The 25,000-nt window shown below is 47.1% G+C and overlaps 1 protein-coding gene across 3 annotated transcripts in view; it reads left to right on the forward strand.

The window, feature by feature from the left end:
• Positions 1–25,000, forward strand: part of cep112 (centrosomal protein 112) — a 110,476-nt gene that overhangs the window by 40,047 nt on the left and 45,429 nt on the right. For all 3 annotated transcript variants that reach the window (XM_062532117.1, XM_062532120.1, XM_062532119.1), the window contains exons 17-19: positions 8,910–9,045; positions 12,358–12,465; positions 17,200–17,382. In XM_062532117.1, the coding sequence (XP_062388101.1) occupies positions 8,910–9,045; positions 12,358–12,465; positions 17,200–17,382 (427 nt within the window). The remainder of the gene's footprint in view (positions 1–8,909; positions 9,046–12,357; positions 12,466–17,199; positions 17,383–25,000) is intronic.

Consider the following 25,000-nt stretch of genomic DNA (forward strand, 5'->3'; position numbering starts at 1 on the left):
AAAAAGGCATTCTTTGCGTTTGTTCTGCGTAAGAAAGGCCTTCTTTGCGTTTGTTCTGCGTGAGAAAGCCATTGTTCCTCTGTGCTGCCGTGTTCCGTGCTGCAGGAGGCAGGTGAGCGCGCAGGCTGAAAGGTTCTGGGTCTCACATCAGGCAGCTCCTGTCCCTACGGAACCCAGCGGAACCCAGCGGTCCCTAACACACTAATCCAGCCCACAGTTTGGTCAACAGAACACTGTCTCTCTCTCTCTCTCTCTCTCTCTCTGTTCTCTCTCTCTCTCTCTCTCTCTCTGTTCTCTCTCTTTCACTTGGTCTGCCTCTCTTGTATTCTCCTTCTGTCACTCTCCTTTTTCTTTCACTCACTCTCTCGCTCCCTTTCTCTGTACCTCAGTCTCTCTCTTTTCCTATCTCTCTCTCTCACACACCCTCACTCTCTCTCTCTCTCTCTGTATTTAACTCCCCCCAGTCTCTCTGTTTTGATTTCTACCCACTGTGACCTTGTTTGATGTGCAGAGATGGGTCCGGCATGGAAATCAATAAGGCGCGTGCGGTGTGCCCATTTGAAGCTCCCTTATCTCCCTCGCACACATTCCTGAGTGGTGGCAGGTAAAGGTGGAAGAGCTGGAAGCAGGGGGGAGGGTGGGGTTGGGTTGGAAGGTGGATGTGGCTTTGAGGCGGAGTACGGCGCAGTCCTACCAACAGGGCATTCATTCGTTGCTATTTCCGAGTAACAACTGGCCTTGGGAAGTCCCACTAGCGTGATAGATATTGCGTGATGGACTCATCTTCACGGGTTAGTGTTTTCGGGAAGTAGCTCTCTGATGGACGAGAGGGTTTTTAATGAACCCAGCGTAGTTTCACAATGACCAGCAAATGAGACCCAGTGGTCCTCTGTTCGTTTGTTCTCTTTTCAACAGAAACTCGATAGAGCTGTAGGGAATCTCAGTTATGAGCATAGGTGAGTGGATCCATTTTCATCTTACAGTAAGACCAGGTTGGACTATATCTTGGTTGCTCTGTTGAGTATTTTTGTTTTTCTTCCTATGTGCGATTCCCCCTTCATCATTGCATGTGACCATCAAAGATGGAGCACGGCTGGAACATGGCTTGCGGATTCAGTTGTGTTGGTATATTTCTTGACCTCTCTGGCTGCCATCTGTTCCTCGGCTGAGCCGGCCGTCTCTCATGTGGCTTCAACTTGCTGACGTTTGTGAAAAGTGCACGTCTGCATATATGTGCAGTGAATACACCACTCCCTGATGTTCCCAGAAAGTCCCCATAGAAGTCCCATGTTAAGGCGCTTAAACTTGCCCATTCATGACAGTGTTAGCTGTTATATATAGCTAGATGACGAGACCAAATTCACTTGAAACTCTGTTGCTAAGTGCAGTTGCTAATTGATGCTACAGGAACATTAGTTGAGCTCCACTGTTAGCGAAACCCAGTAGTAACCAGCATGGAAACACTGTAGATGGTAGCGCATCAACACATCATCATTTGTTTCTCAGTAAAAGACGTAACAGGAGAAGGTGTAAACAGTTGGTGACCACAAGGAGCTTCGGTAACCTATTAAGGAAGAGCACAGCAGACTGGAGAGGGTTGCTGCACTGATGTGAATGTGATCCATCCACTTCTGAACCCTGCGAGAAGTATGCAGGCCAGTTCCAGCTAAGACGACTCTCACCACATCATCTCAACACCTCGGTTAATTGGATGAGTCATAGTCGTTAGCTTGCATCAGCAAACGGTTCAACCGCAGAAGTGAAATGATGGGGAGGCTGCAGAGCCAAGTCACAGTCGGGCCATTTTCACAAAGCTCTTTCAGTACTGAGCCCTGCGTCATGAAACCAGTAAATACAAGTTAGCAAATTGCACACATGCAACGACCATCCAGATCATTTGCCACAAAATCAAGTTATCAAACCAAATTAGCTGAAACTTGCTTCCATTGCTAAAGGGGAAAATGGCGAAGGAGAAGGAGGCCTCGAGACGTGCATCAGTTGCTGATCACAGTGTCAAGATGGAGATGCGCTGCAGCTTACGATTAAAGATGCTACCGAGACATTGCGACCCTTGGACGACCCCCTAGTCTGGCTGTGTCTGGTGTCCCAGTGTGGAGCCAGGGTCTGTGCAGTGTCAGGGAAAACAGCTTTGATTTAAGGGGTTCCCCGAGCACTGTCACTCGGCATGGCCTTGAGCACGATCCCACCCAAGGTTCCACACACACACACACACACACACACACACACACACATGCACACATGCACAGCACAAAGCCTGAAGCCCTGAGTGTGCTTCCTTCACCTCTCGGGGGCCTGACGGGAATAAGTCATTCGTCATCAGAAAGCAAAGCCTGGGGAAGGCCCCAGCAGCTCTCCCATTGATCTAGCCGCAACAATGCGGAGGAAACAGTCCCCTGTATTTGTCTGTTCCCTTTCCCTCTTTGTTTATTTGAGTGGACCATAGATATATCCAAGGCAGAGCGGCAAGGGCGCGAGGGGGGGTTTTGTGAGAGGAACTTCCTTCGCTTTTGTCAGGGTCAACAGGTCCAGTGGGTTGCAAGCGCACTTCTCCCTTGTTTTATGTCCTGAGGATGTTGCAGGTGGTGGAGTTGGTTTGTTGCAGCTTTTTTGTAACGTGCCTGGGAAGTCAACTTGCCTGGGCATAAGTCTTAACTTGAATCATAGCTAGTTATTCCCACTCAGCTATCCAGGTAAACAAAAGAATTGTTATTACATTTATTGCCATTCTTAGTAAATGGATACATATGACATACACAATTGCCTTGACTTGATATTTGTGAATTGCCTACTTCATGTACAATGTTTAGTAGCAGATTCAATATGTATAGCTATTCTTTAGCAAAGTGCGCTGACTGAAACTCAACTCAACTCAACTCAAGTCAACTGCGTATAGGCGTTGACATTAGTGCGGCAACACCTCTAACATGCCCATCCAAAATGTTCAACTGACAAGCATTCGATAAACAATTGAATTATATTGAGTGGCGCTGACAAAAACAAAAAAGAACTAACCCGTAATATATAAGCGGCGACGGCGGTGGGAAGGGTTCGGCAGTGTTGTTTGGGGTTGTTCTGAAAACAGTGGAATCTAACTAATTGAATGTCAAAAGTGTCGGCGCCGATGTGTGCAGGATATGCCTGGTGTCGGCGCCAGTGTGTGGGAGCCTTTAGAAAAGTCAACACGCTGGAGAAATGTTGTATCTACAAACCTCTTTAGTGCTTGCTTACTAGCACTTTTAGAGTCTTGCCAGAGACCACATGTAAATAAATGAGGTTCAACTTGAGGTTCAAAAGTGTCCATGCTAGATATCATTGTCCTGGTAAACCTTTTTTAATGAGAATCTGGTGGACTCATCAGTGTGTCAGTCTCAGAATGGTTTGTGTCGAGAATCTCGATTGGTAACAAGAGATTTTTTCCTTCGCCGACGTTTGATTAACTGACAATTGAAAGATCAGCCTGGAGTGAGGGAGGAGCTACCTTGCTCTGTGGGATTCACTCTGTAGGAATCAATTGCCTGGTTTTGTAACCTAATGCCAGCCACTGGGGAGGGAGACCATGAGAACCGCGTCTGCTGGAGTCGAGTCGAGATTGCACAGTACGACTGCCAACATATTTATCAGCAGTCAGAATTGCATTTACTCTCAATGCCTCTGCAGACACCCCCACCCTCTATTTCACGTTTCTCCCATCCCCAATTCCCCCCTTTCTCTCTCTTCATCGCTCATCACTTTCTGTCTTTCATTCCTCACCTTTCTCTCTCTCTCTCTGTCTCTCTCTCTCTGCCACAGCGTTTTCATCTCCCCCCTCCCTCCCTCTCCCTCTCTTTGCTGCTCTGGGTTGCTGTTATTTTTGAACACTTACATGTTTGCATGTCAGTCACTCAGGCCTCAGAGCTGGAATCACTCTTTTAAGAGCACGGGCTGCTCAGGCTCTCTGGGGAACGGGATGAAAAAGACTCTTTTCTTTTTTTTTATGTTTCTCTCTCTCTCGCTCTCTTTCTCTCTTCCCTTCCTCTCTCCTCTCGCTCTCTGCCTCCTTTTTTTTCTCTTTTGCAGCCCCTTTTTCAGGGCCTTTGATCGTTGGCCGGCTTCGTTATCATTCCATCAAGATGAGCTCACAGAATGCTGGCCTCAGCCCCAGACTGGAACCCAATGATCTGCACGCATTCCATATGAGTCTGTGTGGTGTGTGCAGGGAACACAATTAACTTTTTGGCCTACCAGTCAAAGTGGTGGGTAGATGGGGAAAAAAAGTTACAGAACAGGCGTCGTTTTTTACCTGCCAAGATTAAACCGTGTTTTTCATAACATAATTAGCATGTATCAGTGTATACAATTAGCTTTGTGTAATGGTCCTTTCGGTGTGCACCACGTGTAGAATGGATTTACGAAATGAGACTCAATACAAAGCATCATTTATGTTAGGCAATGCTATCGTATCACCATACAATTCTTACTTTTTAAACCTTTAACAAATGGGCCTTTCTGAAAGCGGATCTTCATTATGATAGTGATAGTATTGGGAGAGTTTAGTGAGCTGCTCTACGCTCACGCTGCCTGGGGAGACGGAACCCGAGCTTTAAAGATTTCCGTGGAGTTCTTGTGGGAGTGCAAACTCCCATGGCTCTCCATAGCCTGGACTTTCACATCTTTTCACATAGACACAGGAGAGGTGTTAACTGCCTTGTGCTGTAGGTAGGGGATATCCTACGGTGGCCAATCAACAGCCAAACCTGATGGCGGATCCAGCGGCTATGCGATAATGCACAGTTGGCTGGTGGCAGCTGTAGATGCGCCACATGTTGTACCCAGGATCCATAGCGGCTCTCCACCATGGCGCCGCATGGGCTGCCAGTAGCCTGAATGCCCAACCAAAGAATCAAAGGAAAAAAATGCTACCTTCATACCAGGGATGGAAATTAAAATTTGAAAATGTGAAAATCTATCAGCCAATAGCAGACTTCTGGTCAAATTAACCAGCCACTCAATGTTAAAATATGACTTTGTGTCTGAAATTTTACCAGCATTTGGCTGGTGGCTGGTGCTAATTTCCATCTCTGCTTCATACACAAGAAACAGCATCACCAACAGACAGCCCTCGTGTCTGGTGTCCAAGACCCACCCCCTCCACTCACAACAAATGTTTTGGTCATTCCTCTTTGTTGCTGTAGCTGTTAAAAGATCTGATCAGCAATTACAACCAGACAAGCCCTTGATGCGGGCACCCACCAATACTAACGAGTTATTCAGTCAATTCTCTTTATTGCTGTGGACATTTATGATCCAATCAGCTACATTTATTACCAAACAAAGCACCATTCCCTGATACGGGCACCAACACATACCAACAAATTCTTCAATGAATCTCCTTCGTTGCTGTAGCTGTTAATGATCCAATCAGCAACATAACCAGACAAATCTATGATGGGGGAACCTACAATTACCAACAAATTATCCAGTGAAGCCTTTTTAACACGAGCACATCGAAGAGACAGACAGCTAAAGTATTTAGTGAAGATCTGCTACCATATTTTGCACGGCAGAAAACCAAAGTAACCACCATCATTGACCAGCCATTACAGACATCGACACACTGTTGGTGCGTGACAAGTGCTAATTTTGCTTCCTGGACGTGTGTGTGTGTGTGTTTGTGTAGATGTTTTTGTGTGTGAGCATGTAAATATTTTGCTCAGGCTCCACCACACTCTGGTTGCCTTACACAACAACAACCCCCCCTTTACACACACACACACACACACACACACACACGCACACACATACTCATGTAGAGGATGTAACTCTAAATATACTCTGTATGTCCTCTTCCTCTTTTCGTCCTCTTTCATGGGGCACTTCCAGCACAGCCCGAGACAGTCCTGTGCGTTCTCTAATCTGCGTGCTGGGGCTGTGTGTGTGTGTCTGCGCTGGTGCGTCAGGCGGCCCAAGGAGAGGAGGAAGTTGCGTGTGGTTCGGGCAAATTTAAAAGAGGGAGAAAAAAGGAACGTGAAAATGAATGGGACGTTTTTCAAAGAGAGGGCTGCGTCATTGAAGGGTGCATCTCCAGCAGTCTCAGCACAACAGAGGGATGGAGGGAGAGGGAAAGAGAGAGAGGGAGGGAGGGAGGGAGAAAGCAAGCAGAGAGGGAGCACCCCAGTGGAGTCCTGCTCTGCTACGTCGAGGCGTCTTGTGGTTTTCGTCAATTTTGGAAAATTGACCCTCCTGTCTGGCTTGTGGCTGGGCGGAAGCACCGTCAACCTCTCCTTAAAGTTGTTTCTCTCTCTCTCTCTCCCTCTCGCTCTTTCTCTCTCTCTCTCGTTCTCTCTTGTGCCTGCTTAGGGATGGGAAGATTTCCTCTGAGGCGAAGGCCCATCTTTAATTTGCAACTTCTCTCCATCCATTTCTCTGACCCCAAAAAAAGCACACTATGTCCCACAAGGCGGCATAGCTTCCCTTGTTGTGCTCGCTCTCTCTCTCTCTCTCTCTCTCTCTCTCTCTCTCTCTCTCTCTCTCTCTCTCTCTCTCTCTCTCTCTCTCTCTGTCTGGGGTCTCCCTCTCTCCTACAGCCCTTTCATTTCTCATATCTCATCTCTCCTCTGTCCGCAACCGCTAACACGCAAACATACAGGAACACACACAGAGAAGGAGACACTGCCACTTCACCGAGACACCACACACACACACACAAGCACACACACACACACACACACACACACACACACACACACACACAAAGAGAGAGGGAGAGAGAGAGAGAAAAGCACACCCTCTCCTTCTCTGCCCTTGGTAACTGGGAGATCAGAAGAGGGGTCCGTGGTATTATCAGCATACTGCACATCCTGTGATTCCACGGGGAAGGTCATTGGTGTTGTCTATCCAGCACTCTCTGCCAAAAACTGAATAGAGTAACTGATGGTGTCCTGAATGGGAATCTAAAGATTTATGCCCTCTCTCTCCCTCCTTCTCTACTCTCTCTCTCTCTCTCTCTCTCTCTCTCTCTCTCTCTCTCTCTCTCTCTCTCTCTCTCTCACACTCACTTTCTCTTTCTATGAAGTGGGTGACTTGCCAAGTTGAGCAATACAAGGCTGCAACATTTGCTGCAACTTGGAAGAATCCGAAAGTGCTGTCCTTTGGCTGTTCTGTCTCTCTCTCACTTTCTCTCTTTCTCTCTCTCTTTCTCTAGTTTCTCTCTCTCTTTTCTCCTTGTGACATTGTTTTTCACTGCAAAATGTTTGTCCCTTTTGTCTTCTCTTTGTGTGTGTCTTCACATCAGAGCCCAAGAGTTGGTTTTGTGTCAGGGTTTGGCCCTAAAGGCACTCATGTTTTAGATTAATAATTACAGACTACAGAACACTGCAGTGAAAGAAGAAGAAGAAGAAAAAGAGAAAAAAAACAATTTCGGGATGTTTTTATGTCAGACATGAGAGAGACCAAAATAACACAGAAGAAAGGCGGCCCGCGTAAGGAAAACGGAGAGAGGGGAGGAGGAGAAGTGTTCTTTCTTATTCCCTCCTTTTTTAAAGCTTTACTTCCTTTCCTGTTATTTTCCTGTCTTGCCACGTTATTTTGCATATTGTTTTGGCTGCCGGTTTAATGATAATTATGATCAACAACAACAAGCACACATGAAGGGGGATGGATGAAGGACGATAAGAGCCGGTGGAGGTTTTTTCTGTCGCCGGCACAATAGCCGCCTCATTGCCGTCCTCTCGTCATTGTCTTCTGTACGTTGATGTGTGTAATGAGGAGCCGTTTGAAGCTAAAACCCCCCTGTCGTTCACGCTTATATAAATACCTCTCTCTCTCTCTCTCTCTCCCCCAAATGGAGGGGGGGATGTGTCAACGCTTTAATCCGCGGAGCTGTTTGCTGTCTGGCGTCTTTGGACGTCGGTTTGTCGCGGGGACGTTCTTCACTCGCCCGGGCTTTGTCTGCGGGCCCGCAGTGAGTCCCCGCTGTCAATTAAAAAGAGTCCAGATTACACAAACAAAAGTGTGTGGGTGACATATTTATTTATTGTGTGTGTGTGCGTGTGTGTGTGTTTGTTTTCTTTTTAATCTGGTATCTCTTTTGTATTTGGTGGAAGGGGGTGGGGATGGGGGCTTTGTTCTGGAGCTGTCAGTCTTGAGCCCCTCTGCTGTCGACCTGTCTGTGGGTAGACAGCTCTTTCTGCCTCCTCTCTCCCTCCTATCACTGTCAGACACACTGAGAGAGAGAGAGAGGAAGAGAGAGAGGGATAGACACATTGGGGGGGTACTGGGAGTATTTGTTTGTTGTTGACAGTGTGGGCTGCGTTGTGTGTTTTAGCCTGTTTTTTTTGTGTGTGTGTGTGTGTTGTTTTTTTTAAGGGCAGCAGTGTACTGCATGACGGTTGTCACTTGAAATGTCCCCGACCGATCAGAAATGTTCAGGAGGGAGCGATAAAATGGACTGTAATTTGTTTTCTTTACTTCCTGTTTTTATTTGTGTGTCACAGCCCCTAGGATTTGTCTCATGCAGACAGAGGTTTGGCTTCATTCGCCATGGGCTAAGCTCCTGAAATATCATGTTGTGAGCTATTGAGCAATTGCAATCGCATATTTTCCACTTAGTGTCTACAGATGCCCCTATGGATGTGTATGTGAACATGTATTCGTCTGATGCATGTTTATTTGTGTCTTTTGCTAATGGTGTGTGTGTGTGTGTGTGTGTGTGTGTGTGTGTGTGTGTGTGTGTGTGTGTGTGTGTGTGTGTGTGTGTGTGTGTGTGTGTGTGTGTGTGTGTGTGTGTGTTTGTGCGTGTGCGTGTGCGTGCGTGCGTGCGTGTGTGTGTGTGTGTGTGTGTGTGTGTGTGTGTGTGTGTGTGTGTGTGTGTGTGTGTGTGTGTGTGTGTGCGTGCGTGTGTGTGTCTCCAGAGAGAGAGAGGAGCAGCTCAGCCGACTGCGGGAGGCCCAGAGGCAGCAGGCCCAGCAGACTGAGAGCGCAGTGGAGCACTTCAGGAGACAAGTGGAGCTCAGCTCGGAGAAGGCCTACGCAGACATGAGGCAACAGGTCCGACACACACACACACACACACACACACACTCGTACACAATCCTGCACATGTGGATAAAACAAATGCAGATGTCAACAAATACATACATATCAAATCAGGTCTCACTCACTCACTCACTCAGCCCACAGTTCAAAGACACTACATCCAAAATGTGCCTTTTTTGCAACATCTACTGTACATGCCCCCCCTCATGCATGCATATGTATCTGTGCACGTTGCACAATAGGCACCAACATCCTCGACAGAAAATCTCCCAAAAATGTTCACCCGCTGACATGGCAGAAATTAGAAGCGTGTCCCTCATAATCTCGAAGTGTGCGGCGTTAGGATAGCATTTCATCACACTCAACACACACACACACACACACAAACACACGCACACACAAAGGCGCTCATCAGCACACAGGCTTCCAAACTCTCGTCTTGGCGTCCCCGGGGGCCTCCACATCTGTTTCGCTTGACCTCCCAGCGCGCCTCCTCCTTCCACGGAGCTTCTTCTCGCCTGCAGAAGAAGAATGCGCGTCGTCGTCTTCCCCCCGAAAACGCACCGCCCGCCCGCCGGGACGACCGAACCTTCGGCTCCGCGCCAAGCGACGCGGCTCTGCGCAGACCGCTACAGCCGTCAGCAGAGACTGACGGGTCGTAAATAAGGTGCCTCGTTAAGAGCAAAATGAAAAAAAGAAAAGAAAAGAGAGAGAGAGGCGGCCTCCGCACGTGTCTCGCAGACTTCCCAGCGCGAAAACGTCGAGCCAGGAGAGAGAGGCGCTCCTGCCTGGGACTCGGAGAAAACAACGCGCCTCTGTCAGACGCACGGCCATCTACAGGACGCAAGAGGCGCGTTCGCGCGTCGGCCTCGGAAAAGCGCCGTGGACTCGGGGAGAGAGATGGGGGGCCGGTGTGGCTGGAAGAGCAGCAGATATGGGATGCGTTTACGTTTCTCCCACTGGTGTGTTTGGCTGAAGGCATGCCCGTTATTCACCGCACAATACTCTGCACAGACACATATTCCCAATATTCTCTCTGACATTCCCTCCACACATGCACGCACACTTGCACACAGAGAAACACACACACACACACACACAAACACACACACATACACTCCTCAGCCTGCCACCTCACTCTAGAGAGCAGAACAGCGCAGCAAATGCACAGCCTTTGATCCAAAGACGGAGCAGATGACTGCAGGCCCCATCACTACTGTGTGTGTGTGTGTGTGTGTGTGTGTGTGTGTTAGCGTGTGTGTTAGCGTGTGACTCACATCCCGCACACAGATGCTACCAGCCCCGGCGACACAAGGCGCCACTGAGACGGGAAGGAGATTCCTTCCTCTCCCTCCTCCTCCTCTTTTCTCCTCCTCCTCCTCCTCAACCCTCACCCCCCCCCCCCCCCCCACCATCTCTCTTTTCATCTTCATCCCTCTTTTCCCCACTTCCTCTCCTCCTCCTGTCCCCTTATTTCTGTCTTTCTCTCCTCCTCCTCCCTTTCTTCCATTCCCCTCTTCCTCTTCGTCTCTCTCCTCCCACCTCTCTCTGATTCCCCCTCTCTTTCTCCCTGTGCGTAGCCCTGAGAGACAGCGGGAACATGGGTGCACAGTTACGCGCTGGCTTCTCGCTCCGCGTTCACACAAAGTATGACCTGTTCTCATTAGAAACCCATAAACCTTTGTTACAATCAAGAGCACTGCGAGACTGCTTACATAAGACGCTGTATGTTATTCTTGCAGAAGTTCCTGCACAGTTGATTTGTAACCTAATTAGAGGCATGTTTTGTGGGTTTGGGGTCATTCTTTTCGCAAATTTGTGCTACCATGTATCAATTTATACATTCATAGCTTTTGTCATATGCGGGCAAATCAATATGACCATCACAGTGCAGTCCATAGGAAGTGTACTGTAATAATGTGGTTTGACAAAAGTTGGGATGAGGAGTTGTTGGAGTGAGTGAACTCACACTCTTGTAAGAGGAGGGTTTTGACCTCGCTCATCGTGCATTTCAACAAGCCTGTTGATAGTCAGGGTTTTTTTTTTTCTCTCGCCTCCTCTCAGTCAATAATGGTTCGCCTTTCAACCGTGGTGCAATCACAACAAGCTCTTCAGTCGAGAGCCGCCATCATTAACTCTCACTGGCCTGTGTGGGATGTGCTGCCAACTCTGCCGCTCTTTCTCTCTCTCTCTCGCTCTCTCGCTCTCTCTCACTCTCATTTTCTCTCTCTTGCCCCCCCCCCCCCCTCATATATATATATATCTGTCTTAGTCTCTCATTGTCTTTTCCTCGCTCATTTATTTAGCTCATTCTGACTCCCTCTGTCTCCCTCTGTCTCTGACAGATCTCCTCTCTGGCTCATAAACATGCCTGTGGGTAGGTGGTCAGGGGTATCCATCCTCTCTGACCTTCTGGAGGGTTGCCGCTCATCACAGGAGCTTGCACGATGCTTCCTATATCATTAACGCACACTCACTCTCTCATTTGCACTCTCTTGTACTTGCCTCCTACACTCTTTCCTCAACTTCTTCACTTCATCCACCTTTCACTCTTCCACCTACTTCATCGGCTCATTCTCTCTCTCTCTCTCTCACTCTGTTTATTTCTCTTTTAAGTTTTCACCTGCTGTTGCTTTGCCACTGATGGAATGTACTGAAAACCTGGACTCAAGTGAGGTACAACCAAACTGTGTTGTAGCTGGAAAAGACAGATCAGTATTGTGCTATTTTCATTAGTGTAGTAGTTCACTAGTTTGTAATCCACGTTATTTCCTTTCATTTGCTCCAACAAAATGAGTCCCATTTCCTGGATGATGAAGCAGTTATTATTAATGAGACACTTCTTGTGATTCAGGCCCACAAAAACACATTTTATGAATTAAAGTAGAACAGTGTAGGCATTGTCAACGTACTGCGTGCCCATCTAGCGCTAAGGGGGTACCCAACGTACCCTACAGTAGTACTGAAGAAAAGGGTCACGTTTCCTTTTCAGAACAACAAACATTCATAGTGCAATACCAATAGGCGTTCCCCAGCGTGCTTCATTATTGACATACTGTAGCCTCAACTATCATAAGTCTGTGTGTCATCCAAATGAGTTTGAAGCCATTTTAAGTTAAAAACAGAACTATGGTCGCCCTGACCTCATTTGGCTGGAGATTAGAATCAGGATGGCATTAGGTAAGGTCTGTAAACACGTCATTATACGCTATCGCATTCAAAGTGTGCAGCACAACGTGATGAGTGCACATATTGATTGGGTGTGATGTCTTTGTGGGTGTTTGAGTTATTAGTGAATAATGGATTTCCCTTTCCTCTTTTTAGATGGAGAAGGTGGAGGCTGATCTGAACCAGTCCAAAGCAGTGCGGGAGAAGCAGGCCAAAGAGTTCGGCTATCAGCTGGAGGAGCTCAAGCAGCGACATGAACAGCAGGTCAGTAGAGCATCTGTACACCTGCATACCCGTATGTCCGTCTGTCCGTCTGTTTGACAGGTTTTCCTGCCCCGTGCTGCTATAGTCACTTGTATATGCACATCGCCCCTTTTTTCTCAGAGTGTGACAACTGTAAGACAACTGCGATCTTTAGTAATGGAGACAAGTGTTTGAGAGCACACAGCAGTCTGATTTCAGTGCCTCACATCTGTGAGGTGGATACGGCCAATTATCTCTGATTGTGTGCCCATAAGGATATAGGATTGGCCAGCCACATAATCATATGGATAGTAATTCTCATTTGATGGCATCATATCGCCTGTCCATCGCTTCCTACTGATTGGAAATCTAAAAAGTCATTTTGTTCAATTTAAATCCCTCTGGTTGATAAAGAATCATTCTCTTTTGTGTTGACTTCAATTAAACCGTTGAAATGCCCGTCAACTGATCCATCCGATAAGGCAGGAGAAAGCGCCTCTACCCACAGAGCCTCTTAATTACTATTCAGTCTGTTCTCAAGGAAGGTACAGTCTGTGACAATCCTGCATATTCTCTAGAAAGGAAAAGCCAATTTGTATGGAGCGATGCTCATTTGTTCAGTTGTCATCCATAGAAATGGACACATAACCTGAGATCTCTATCTAGGCCTCGTTGGTGATATCCATTGGGCTACGAGTTGTCCATAAAATGTAGAGTAAGTTTAAATAATAAAAGTTTAAATGACAGGGTGTCATTATTGCAGATAATACACTACACAACAGCACAACAACACACATTGTTTCTGTAATATTTGCCTCCAAATGCATCATAGCTTTCCGTTCCACATTCATAGCCACCCCACCCATTTTGCAAAGGATGAAAGACACCAGCCATGAGGATTGTGGCAAATTCTTTTGAAGGATTAGATTGAGTGTAGTTTTCATCCATCTGGATGCTAATGGATTGCGATAATAACGTAGGCAGCGTGGCAGATCAGTTTGCCGAGTGGATAATTCTGCCAACCGAGTGCAAATTAAGTTTTCAAATTGTTTTTCTGTCCTTGGACTGGATTTTCAGCCACACATAGTTTGTTTACAGATAAGAAGGCGTAATAACGGACAAGCATATTCATAATTTATTTCCCCATTCATGATGGAGGCATCATAATATCCCGGTCAGCAACCAAGTGTCTCACAACAGCTGTGTTGTAGACCCTGAAGTAGAAGCAGTTCTAAGGTTGATTTAAATGCAACAATGTTAAACATATAGATAGCTAGAAGACAGCAGACTTGTTTTTTATCAACACTAACTGCCTGCTATGCTAATGGGTGAATTTGGCAAACATTTGCTGATGTTGAACTGTAAAAGTCTTAAGTCTTCACTGGGCTTTTGAGCCAATAAACCTGTGCAACATGGATCCATAAAGATGGCGCAGCTAATTGACCGGCATGTTGAGCGTTGTTCAGTCATTGTTACCCAAGGGCCGTGAACCGTTAGCTAATGGCGATTGTCTGCCTGATCCAGAGCTGATAAACAGAATAGATAGACAACATTAGCAAGTGGCCAGAGTTATAATAGCCATACATACAGTATAGGGCTATCTGCTTGACAAGCCCAGTGTGTATACATGCATAAAAGTAGTACAAGTAAGCATTTCCAGACGTCACCTTGATGTTTCAGTCAGTTCACTCAATTCAATGGAAGGGAAAGTTTTCTGATCACTCCATGAAGACATTTTCAATTTCGCTGTTATATTAGTTGGTAGTGCTGAAAACGAGCAGTGTCTTTGAAAAAAAATGAACAGTGTCTTTGTATCTCGGCACATACATTGATCAAAGGGGCTGTGTAAGTCATTTTTTGAGTACCCATTGAAATCCACCATTACAATGAAGAACACAGGGTGCAGAACTCCAGATAAAGAATTAAATAAAAGATTTGTTTTGTGTCTTCCACAAGAGTGGAAGCGAAGTCTACCAGAAGGTCAGGTTCGGCCGTTCTTCTGGACACAAAGGGGTCATGAGCCAGACATCATCGCCAGGGTCACCCGGAGACCAGGCTTTAAATGAGCAGCTTGTTGCCTAGTGACCCTGCTGCCACTGTGACATCATGCCAGGCCTCCCGGCTCTTTTCACTCTGAAGAGAGGTCAAAGGTCACCGGCAGAAATGAGGGGGGTGAGGCTCAGGCCCAGTCAGCATTAGAACATGCAGATATCCAACCGAGGGTCCAAACTCTCTCCCTCTCTTTCTTTCTTTCTTTCTCTCTCTCTTTCTTTCTTTCTCTCTCTCTTTCTCTCTCTCACACACATTGCTCAGACTCCCTCCCTGTCCCTCTCATGGCTCTTAGTTCACTCACACTCACACAAAAGAGCCCGTCATCCCTCCTGTACTTTAAGAAGCAGAGAAAAAGACCTCAAACGAACCTCCCGCTCCCTCTCTAGACACACACACACACACACACACACACACACACGCCCTCACCCCTGCTGAGTTCATGCTGCCCCTCTCCTTCTGCTCATTTTTTTTCTCATTCTTTCATCCCTGCTCTGTCTTTCTCTCTGTCTTTTTCTCGCTTTCACTCACTGGTCTGTGCTCCCTCCCTCTGTGATGATTGTATCCCAGCCCAGCACTGACATTAACATTGCAGCCCTGTCGCTTTAAGATGTCCGCCACCCCATAAGCCCTCTCTACTGGTGTTGCTCTGACGCCACCGAACTCATGCTGTTTCCATTGCTCTCCTCTCTCTCTCTCTCTGTCTCTCTCTCTCTCTCTACAGCATCCCTTCTTTCCAGTGTCAATCTGCATTAATGGTGATCTGTTCTGCCACCCCCCCCCCCCCCCCCCTCACATACACCAATAGTGATCATTTTTTTAAAAAGAAATCACGGCACTATGGGAATGTGATCACGTAAGTTACGCTTAAGGTCTTTCTGAGAGATGAGCGGCTTCGTGGGAATTGATAGGTGGGGGCAGAGAAATCGCTTGTGGCTAACTTGAGCTAGCTTGGTTAGCTGTCCGCACTGTCGCCAAGACTCAAGTAGAGTACTGCGAAGACAAGTCCAGAAATTGATTAACTCAAATTTGTAAACGGCTGTCATAAAAAGTGGGTGGAGTTAGTCGATCTGCTCGCAAATCACCGCTGACTGCTTGAAGTGTCATTATTACGGTTCTCTGTGTTCGCACGCGCTTCCTTTGGTCAGTCCGGAGCAGCACGCGAGCGTGACCAATAGAAATGCTCTCGTACAGCTTTAAGACCGTTACGGCTAGGGCCAGGCTTTCCTAACCTGCTGCATTGGCAACATTCAGAGAGTGCTAGCTTTGCCTAATGGCCGTCCTAACCTGGATAATTTGTTTTTACTCGTGCACACATTTCCTTTTTTTTGTTTCCGGCAATCTCCGACGTGAAGAAAACCCTCCGATTTCAGATCTCGGCGCGTCTGCCATCAAACTTGAAGGGTGGGAAAGGGGGAAAAGCATGCCTCCTCGGCATATTTTTGGCCAGCGTTCCCTTCATGGCCTTCCCTTGCATCTCTCTGGGGTATGTCTGGCTTCCTACAGGACCTCCCTATTCACCACCTGCTCTGAATAGCCACCAGAGCAGCCTCTCGCTGTCAGGCCCAGGTAGGGTGCCACCACGAGCATTGTAGGGGGATTAGCATCAAAGTGGCAGAGGACCGGGCCCTGCCGAGCCGGCTGGTGGGGGGGGGGGGGGGGGGGGGGTGTGGTAGGGGGGTGGTGGTGGTGGTGGTGGTTTGGGGGACCGGTGGAGGTCAGCGTACCCTGCCTGCAAAGAGGGGGCGACTGAGGGGGCAGCGGCGGGGAGTGGGAGCCCTGGGAAAACGGCTATGGCTCGATCTCATCACCAGCCCTGAGAGAGCGCGGAGCACAGCAGGCAGAAAGACAGCGGGAGAGAAGGACAAACTCTTTTTCTTTCGCCTTTTGTTTGTTCATTTCTGTGTTTCTGTTTTTCATCTTCTTTCTCTTTTTCTTGCTCTTTTTGTTCATTTTACGATCGCTTTTGTGGATTACAGTGTAGTTAGGTAGTAGAGGTAGCGGTACATAGTTTTTTTTTTTTCTTGTATCTTTCTGTATGTTTTTGTATTTCAAAGTTTACGTTCATTGAAATGTCATTTTCATGCATATGAATCGCAAAAAGTATGGATGTTTGTTCAAGTTATTTTTGAGTAGAGAAAGATAGATCTCCGTTACGCTAAATCGTGGAAGTCAAGTGTGTGTTTTGAAGTATCTGTATTTTGAAGCATTTTGATATCTCTTAGATATTTCAGGTATAGCAAACGTTGACCTATTTTGCCGTTTATTGTATCATATTTAATGCCGTTGCCATTAAAGTTACATGTTTTCCTCCAGTGGGGTAAAATATGTAGTAGCGAATATTTTCCACTATTCCAGCTGAACAGCTTCATATCAGAAGTGGGAGGGACGACTTGTGCGCCCCTCTTAGCTGGCCTAGTCCATCCTGGTCTTTTAGGATGGCAGGAATGGTGAGTGGACAGCTGCTAGCGAGAGGGAGAAGCGTACAGTCACCATGAACAGAAACAGTGGGGAGGGGAGGAACAGCATGAGGTCATTGTGATGTAAAAGCTTAATATCAAGATCTTGTTATGTTGTGAGGCGGAGAAATAATAAAAGAGAGGGGGAAAAAAACTTTTTTTTGCCTGCTGTGCTTTGGACAAGTTGTCATGACGACAGGGATGTTCTGCCTGATGAAGTCTTGTTGCCTCCTTGTTGTCCAATCAGATGGTGGAGCTGAGACTGCAGCACGAGCAGGAGAGGACGCACGTCCTCCAGCAGCATAATGCCGAGAAGGACAGCTTGGTCCAGGAGCACCAGCGGGAGATCCAGGGTCTGGAGGAGCAGGCACGGGCCGCCGTGACCCAGTACGAACGCAGCTCACAGGAATGGAGGAAGCGCGACGGACAGGTAGGGGATCGCGACAGCTGAACGCTTCTTTCGTTTTGACGACTTTTTTTTTTTTTTTTTCGGTAACAATATTTGTATTTTTTAGATGTCGTACCTTTTTGAACGCTCTGAAAATTAATTATCACACGTTGAGTGTTTTGAGTTATTTTCTTATATTCGAATTAAAAACGATTTTTAAGAACTTTTTTTCCTCACGGAAACAAAAAGCGCTATTTCTTTACCGCGCGTTAATTTCGCGTCAAAGAAATTCTTAACAGTGGAAACTTTTTTCGTATCTTTTTTCTTCTTTTTCTTTTAAAAATCTTCCCTCGCATTTGATTTTGTCTCGGTGGGGTATAGCGCTAGAGCTGAAAAGCCCCAGATGCGGAAAACGGCAGGTTACCACAGCAGAGCGAGCGCCGAGCAATTCTGGCCTTTTATTCCCCTCCCTGGGTTGCATTTCTCCTTTCTTTGGCCCCCGTTGTTGGGCTGGGGCAGGAGCAAGGGGCAGGGGCAGGGGCTGAGCCGTGTGCCCACACCCGGACGCTCCAGCGCTGGGGATCGGCATGTTGGGCACCGGGACTGCCGGACTCGGCTGGATAAGCTCTCCGCTCTGCAGGTAGTCGTCGCCTGCCGCAGCTTCATCGCTAGTTAGTACGCTGCTCCAGCCGCAAGCCCTTCCGCCGTATACAGCGATGAATAACAACTGTCCCAATTTTGCAAAAAAAAAGAAAGAAAAAAAACAGAATATCAATTTAGATCACTCTTGCTCCGTCTCTCTTCTGTCACTCCATCGCCTGTTTCACCAAATCCCCTTTTCATGTCACCTCCACTGGAATCGCATTCAGTCTGGCTGCTGGTGGGATCTCAGTGGGAAGCCGCTTGACAGGCTAGCCCCCAACTGTGGGTGGATTTGACTCTTCAAACCCCAAATGGAATGTAAATTGTCGGCATAGCGGGGAAGGTGTCCGCTGGTGCTTTGCTTGAGAAGCAAGGCTAGCCGCGGTAGCTCCTGTATACCACCATGGGGTATACACGTGTCAGGTAGCACATACCCTAAAGCAGGTCAACCATCACCTCCTGCCACCATCGTGGATGTATTAGGATCCAGTTAGGCATTGTGTAGAGCGATTTGTATTTCTGAGTATATACTGATTACATAACTGGTGCTATGTTGTAACATAAGTGGTTATTAATTGCTAAAAATGAAGCAAGCTGTTTAAATACATAGAACCGCTTTTTAAAATGTCTGCCCCTTCAGTACAGTTGCTTTCCATAAGTAAAAGTAAAAGATGAAGGTTTTGCTGTTTCCGACTTATAAGTTGGATAAAATCTCTACTAAATCCTACAGACTGGCTTGTTCGCTCTGTCCAGCGCATTTGAAGCGGCTGAACAACAGGAGTCCATGTCGGCCTGCCACGATCACAACGTCCAGTCCTCCCATCACGTCTGGAGAAACACGAATGAGCAACTTGCCTTCTCTCCTGGGAGCTCTGTCTGTGGTTTGGCTACTGTGGATTTCAGCTGGGATTTGATGATGTGATTGCAGTCAATCAACCACTGACCCTTAACACCCCCTCGCTCCATGAGGGTGAAAAGTGCAGGAAGCACTGCGGCGGGAAGCTTTTCCCTCCCACACGGACCCAACGTGAGAGGTTGCCCTGTCCATCACTGCACAACACGGAATGCTGCATGGAATAATTTCTGATTCTGTTATTTAGCTTCAAAAGGCAAGGAATTCCTTTTGACTCAAACCCACATTCAAAACAAGGCAGTGATCATCCATTCTATGTGTTGGTAAAAAAAGAAGGCGCTACCTATGTGTGTGTGTGTGTGTGTGTTTGTGTGTGTTTGTGTGTGTTTGTGTGTGTGTGTGTGTGTGTGTGTGTGTGTGTGTGTGTGTGTGTGTGTGTATATACCCTATATATATATATATAGGGTATAGGGAGAAAGAAGAAGAGAGAGCAGAACGTACAGCCCATACCAAGCACATTTTAAAAGTCAAGGCCGTATCAAAACACCAGGATTGAAACCAGTTTCATCATATTTTGATGGAGCCAGATCAGAGCCTCTGTCTGCCTTGATGCACCTCAAACTGAGTCTGACAGCTGAGATGGAGTTTGTGAGGCCAAAGGGGAGGGCACGTCTGAAGCCTCCTACCTGGACACAGAAATCATCCAAGCCCTGGACTTTGCGAGATAAGACAGCCCAGAAGTGCACTTTTGGCCACTCTGACATAAACCTAATTTCTCCCCCGTCCGTGAAGCGGAGGGAGTTGCAGTCAAGCGTGAGGAAGGCGCTCAAAGGTGGAAGTAGGCTGGATTTCTGGAGAGGGTTTCTGGGCTACGAGTGGGAGGAAAAAGGTCAGTAGCCCTGGCCAGCCACCTCCTGCATGTGCTCAGTGGAGGAGTTGGACGCGGCTGATACAAGCAATATTTATTTATATACTTGAAAGAAGGCTTTGGACAAAAGGGTTGGAAAAGGAGGCTGGCCGCTGGCCTCTCGCTAGGAGATGTTGGAAAAAAAAGGGTGCTCTGTGGAGGGAGAGCTGGCAAGGCTTGCGGATGTCCAGCGCTCTCTCTCACACACACACACACGTGCACACACATGCACACACATGCACACACCCACACACACACACACACACACATAAACAGACAGACACATTGAAGATGAGTCACTCTGGACTCATCCCGTTGATGTGGTCAGCTAGCCCTAGCAGGAGATCAAGCCGTGGCGGATGGCGCTGGACGAGGAGGCGGCGGGCGGGCGGGCGAGCGAGCAAGCCGCACGGTGCCCACCCGTCCAAACGCACAGGGCCCTTTTGTTCGCGGGGCTCCAGGCTTTTGTTTTTGTCTGGGTGCGTCGTCGGGCCTCCTCCTCCTTCCACACACACCGACCGGCGGCCTGGCCCTCGCACCCGGAGCCAAGGAGCTCAGCTGTTGCACGTGACAGGACAGTGCTCCTCTTTGTTCTCTGGGCCGAGGACGGACCAAAACATACCTGCGCCCCTCTGGTTTAGCAAGCACCGTCTTTCCCGCTATCGCTGCGCTGGCCAAAGCGGCTCCATTTGTTTTATCCGTGACCTTGTTTTCCTTTCTCCCTGACTATGCAGACATCGGCCATTGTGGGATAGTGTTTCTGGAGCTACAGCTGTGATATCTGTTTCCAGCCGTTGTTCCGGGCAGTGCGGAGCTTTTTATTGATTGCCGTCTTTAGTTTCTGCAGTTATTATTGAACACACACAAAGGGAAGCAGTCTGAATCAGATTCTCAAGGATCAAGTCTGGAATGGATGTTTTTTTTTCTTCTCTCCCTGAACCTGAAGCTGCTGTTTGTTTTTCTCTTTTTTTTCCTGTTGTGGGGGCAGTTGAAAGGGGGGTGGGGGGGGGGGGGTAGTTACCACCCCTCAGGCTCAACCCCCTGCATGGGTACTGTGTGAAGATGAAAGGGATAATGGGCGATGGTGGTGTTGGCGGTCCACACTGGAGGCCTCTCTCTCCTTCGACCCTGGCTGGTTCTTTATACAGACATTCCACCATCAGATGCTCTGTAGTTCGCCTTAAAACAACAGCTCATTCAAAAGATTTAAAAGGATTCAAAAGATGCAGCGGTATTCTTCTGTGTTGTCCTTTGTAGATATTTTGAGCTATTTGCACTGGCTCTTTTTCGGACCAAAGTGATGGGGCTTCCCTCTGCAACTGCTCCTCCTTTACCTCACACTAGAATGGAAGAATGATGTGTTTATTGTCGTACTCTCTTAGCCTCTGTAAAGGCAGTATGTTTGCATGGATGCAATAGCTTTGTTAAGGTCACAAGTTCAACCAAGAAACTAGACCAAACTAAGATGTCTATACACAGTTGTTTAAATAGTCAATGTAAACTGACATATTTGACGAGACAACAATGCGTTGTCTTATAGGAAGAGCAACAGAAATGCGATAGAAACCCTGATTGTGTTTCTGGTGAGATCTAATCACACATTTTTGTCTTACAGTTAAAATGGGTGTGACCAAATTCAACCTGCAAGTGTTAATCTAGCAGAGTTTAGTCTGATTCCGTCATGGTTGGACTGATATCAGACAAGTGGTTTGCACTGAGAGTAAACATAGTCAGTGTTTCAAATATGTTGTTTCATGTTTTTCCCCCCCTACTGCCTGAATGCTGAAACATACTAATGCTGTTTGCAGTGTCATCTTGTATGGAGGAGATGTAAGCTATTTTTTATGCTGCCACTCAAAACTCCAGTATGACATTTCCTATTCTCCAACTTCATTTGAAATTTAGTTCTTTCTTTATCCTTCGACCACTTGATTTTTCTCTTTTATCTTTGATGAATTTTGTATTTTCCTTTGCTCCCTAACTAATATATCAGAGATCAAACAGCATGGCGTAGAATCAGAGATCCTCAGATCCCCCTCCTTTCCTTTCCCTCCACCCTCTCTTTGCTGCTGTGATTGGCAAATTAATGACGCTGTCAAACTTTCAAATCTCTTGGTAAGAGATTAGTGGCCAGTGAAGCAGAAGTTGTGGCATGACAGTATAGAGACTGAAGCAGGCTGGAATCAGAGCCCCTTGGCTCTGATGGACAAGGCACAGGCCGGAGGAATCTGTGAGCCATGTCTCCAGTAAGCGGATTGTCCCAACCACAGCTTGTCACGCTAGACATGACAAACTGTTTCTGTCAGTACTTTTGCTGTGACGCACACAATTCTGACGCACCAGCACTCTTTGCATGGATACAGAAATGGAGAATCTGGAGCCTGTAAAAAGGATGTCAAAACAGGTAGTGAATGATATTTGACTGGAGTGAGGCTCTATGACTAATACGCAAGTTGTTTGTGTTGCACACTGTTTGGTTCCAACTCTTTGTCGACTTTTCTCTTTTTTTGAAGTCTTTGACCATCAACGTTGTTTGGTGTTGCTGAGTCTACTTTTGACCAAAAACAAACAAACAAACAAAAAATTTTTTTTTTTTCCCTCAAAAATGCATAATGTGTTTGACCCTAAGCGGAGGAAGAAAAGGAAAAAAGCTCCCTCAAACCACTGCCTCTCCACGGCCCATTGTTTCAATCAGAGCTGAGCCTTTCATGTCGGACAGAAATGGCGTGTCAGACCACGGCTGTCCACAGCCCCAGCTGTGCTCGGCAGAGGGGATTTATGTGTTGATGAGGTTGGAACTCAATAAAGGCAGCACAGTTCAGTGGGGGAAGAAAGCGTCAAGCTTTTTCGCTCCCTGCCTCCCCCCCACCCCCCAACCTCACTCAAATGCCAATATTTCCATCGGTCTTATGAAGAAAATGGCTCAGAGTGTTTGGCCTGAAAACAGCCACCCAACTGCCCCCATCCCCTCACCCCCCCCCCCCCCCCCCCCACACACACACACACACACACACACTCCCCTCCGTCTCTCACCAAGTACAACACCACCACCAGCACCACCACACCCATCCCTTAAAGAGATGCTAATGAGCTGTGCGAGAGCTGATACCAGGCCTCGGCTGCGGCTCTTTCATGTGTGGGCACCGGCAATGCCATTCATGCCGCACTGGGCTAGAACACAGACAGAGAGAGAGAGAGAGAGAGAGAGAGGGAGGGAGGGGGGAGGGAGGGAGAGAGGGAGAGAGAGAGAGAGAGAGAGAGAGGGAGGAACGTGCCACAAGATATGAGGCCGCCGCCAGCTATTAGCATTCCCCATGCCACGTGTGTCACTGCGGCGAGCGCAGTCGCTGGCACTCTGGCTGTGGATTTGCTTGTTTGCATAGCGTGCTGTTTTATGTGCTTGCTAGTTCTTAATACCCAAGATCTATTCAAGCACAAATAGGTATTGCATCAGGTTACGTTTGTATTTGGTCTTACTTCATGATAAGACCGTGATCATGATTATGTGTTGTTGTGTGGGCATGATGGGTCTTAGTTATTTGTATTTAGCTGGGCAGAAGTGATGCATTCTGCTTCTCAATCAAGCTTTTTCTTTTGGCATGCAAGACAGGCATGGTCAATGCTACCTTCCATCTGCAACGCCTAAGGATTATCCGAGTCTGACAAGTCCTTGGACAAAGTTTGGATTTTACATAATGTGTTGCACAGTATAAGTCTAAACCCTACATCCCTTGTCTGTGGAAATTAGCTGAAATTGATTATTGTTGTCATAGCACACCAGAAAGTTACTTTAAAATTGGCATCAGCAACACTGAGGTCAGTATTGTTATGTTCAGGCTCTCAATCAGAGCCTGAATATCTCCTCCTCTCTCAATTTTAACTACTTCTGATTATCTGGGGAAAATGTAGAAGGTCAGAGCAGATGCTAATGTGTGCATTACATTCAAACACCATAATCACAGAGGGGACGTTATAGCCTTTAGTCACTGGCTAAGTGGACAAGAGTCTGCTTGAGACCTGTAGAAGTATCACCAGTGAAGCACTCACGACTCACAACTTGAGTTTTTTTCTCCCACTCCTCTCATAAGCCCTTCTCTGAGAAGCAGCTCTGAGGACATCTCGTAGGTCATCTCAGATCTCAGACGCTGGGGGTGCTGGTGAATCCCACTCTGCTGTCATAAACTTGGCGGCTCTCCATGGTGCACATGCAGTCTGTCCGGCTCGTGAAGCTGATGATGATGATTGCTGGAGTGGTTTTCCTGCTGGCTCGTCTCCACTGGATTTGCATTCAGAACTTTTGGAGAGCATAGAGGGGGTGAGGAGTCCAAACGCAACCTGATTCCACCCGCTGTCAGGATTCCAAGAAGTGATTCAGTAATTCATGAAAATGAAGGATTTTTTTACTTCTTCACGTGAATCAAAATGGACTACAGTGTACTGCTAGTATGTGACTCTAGCTGAATCTGTCAGCCATAGCCTAAAGTCCAGCATCCTCAAGCCTCATTCTCACCAGATGTAGATAGAAGTGTGCATTCTGTCTCCTCGGGCACAACTGCGTCATGGTTGCTTGTGGCCTCTTATAGCCACAGCTGCTATTCTCTAACTGGCTATCATAACATCTTATCATTGGAAATGAGGACTACCCTCAATGAACTTCCGAGAATAAATAAAGGTTGAATTAATGATTGAATGTCTTGTTGTTGCAGTGCCTGAGACACACGTCTCAAGGAGGCAGTGTGAAAGCTCGAACTTTTGAACATGGGCACCAAAATTAAAATGACCAGATAATGCAGCCGTGCCATGCACACACCATGCACCTGGTATGAACGAGCTGTTATAGGTCTGATGGCATTTTCACAGTTTTTGACAGCAGATGGTAAACTCACTCCAGCCCACCCCAGCCCTCTGCCTCATTGTGGTCTACTTCTTGACTTTAGGACTCCTCAGATGTCTAAGACACAGTTTATTACGTTGGATCTACTTGTGATTGCTGGTCAATGTATTGGATCTACTTGTGATTTCTGGTCATTGTATTGAATCTTCTTGTGATCACTTGTAATTGTGTTGGATCTACTTGTGATTACTGGTCATTATATTGGACCTACTTGTGATTACTTGGTCATTGTATTGAATCTACTTGTGATTTCTTGTCATTGTGCTGGCTCTACTTGTGAATACTTGTCATTGTGTTGGATCTCCTTTTGATCGCTGGTCATTATGGATCACTCACACAAGGGCCTTACAACAATGGACAAATC

This window comes from Sardina pilchardus, chromosome 3 (genome assembly GCF_963854185.1).
Source record: "Sardina pilchardus chromosome 3, fSarPil1.1, whole genome shotgun sequence".
Taxonomy (NCBI): Eukaryota; Metazoa; Chordata; class Actinopteri; order Clupeiformes; family Clupeidae; genus Sardina; species Sardina pilchardus.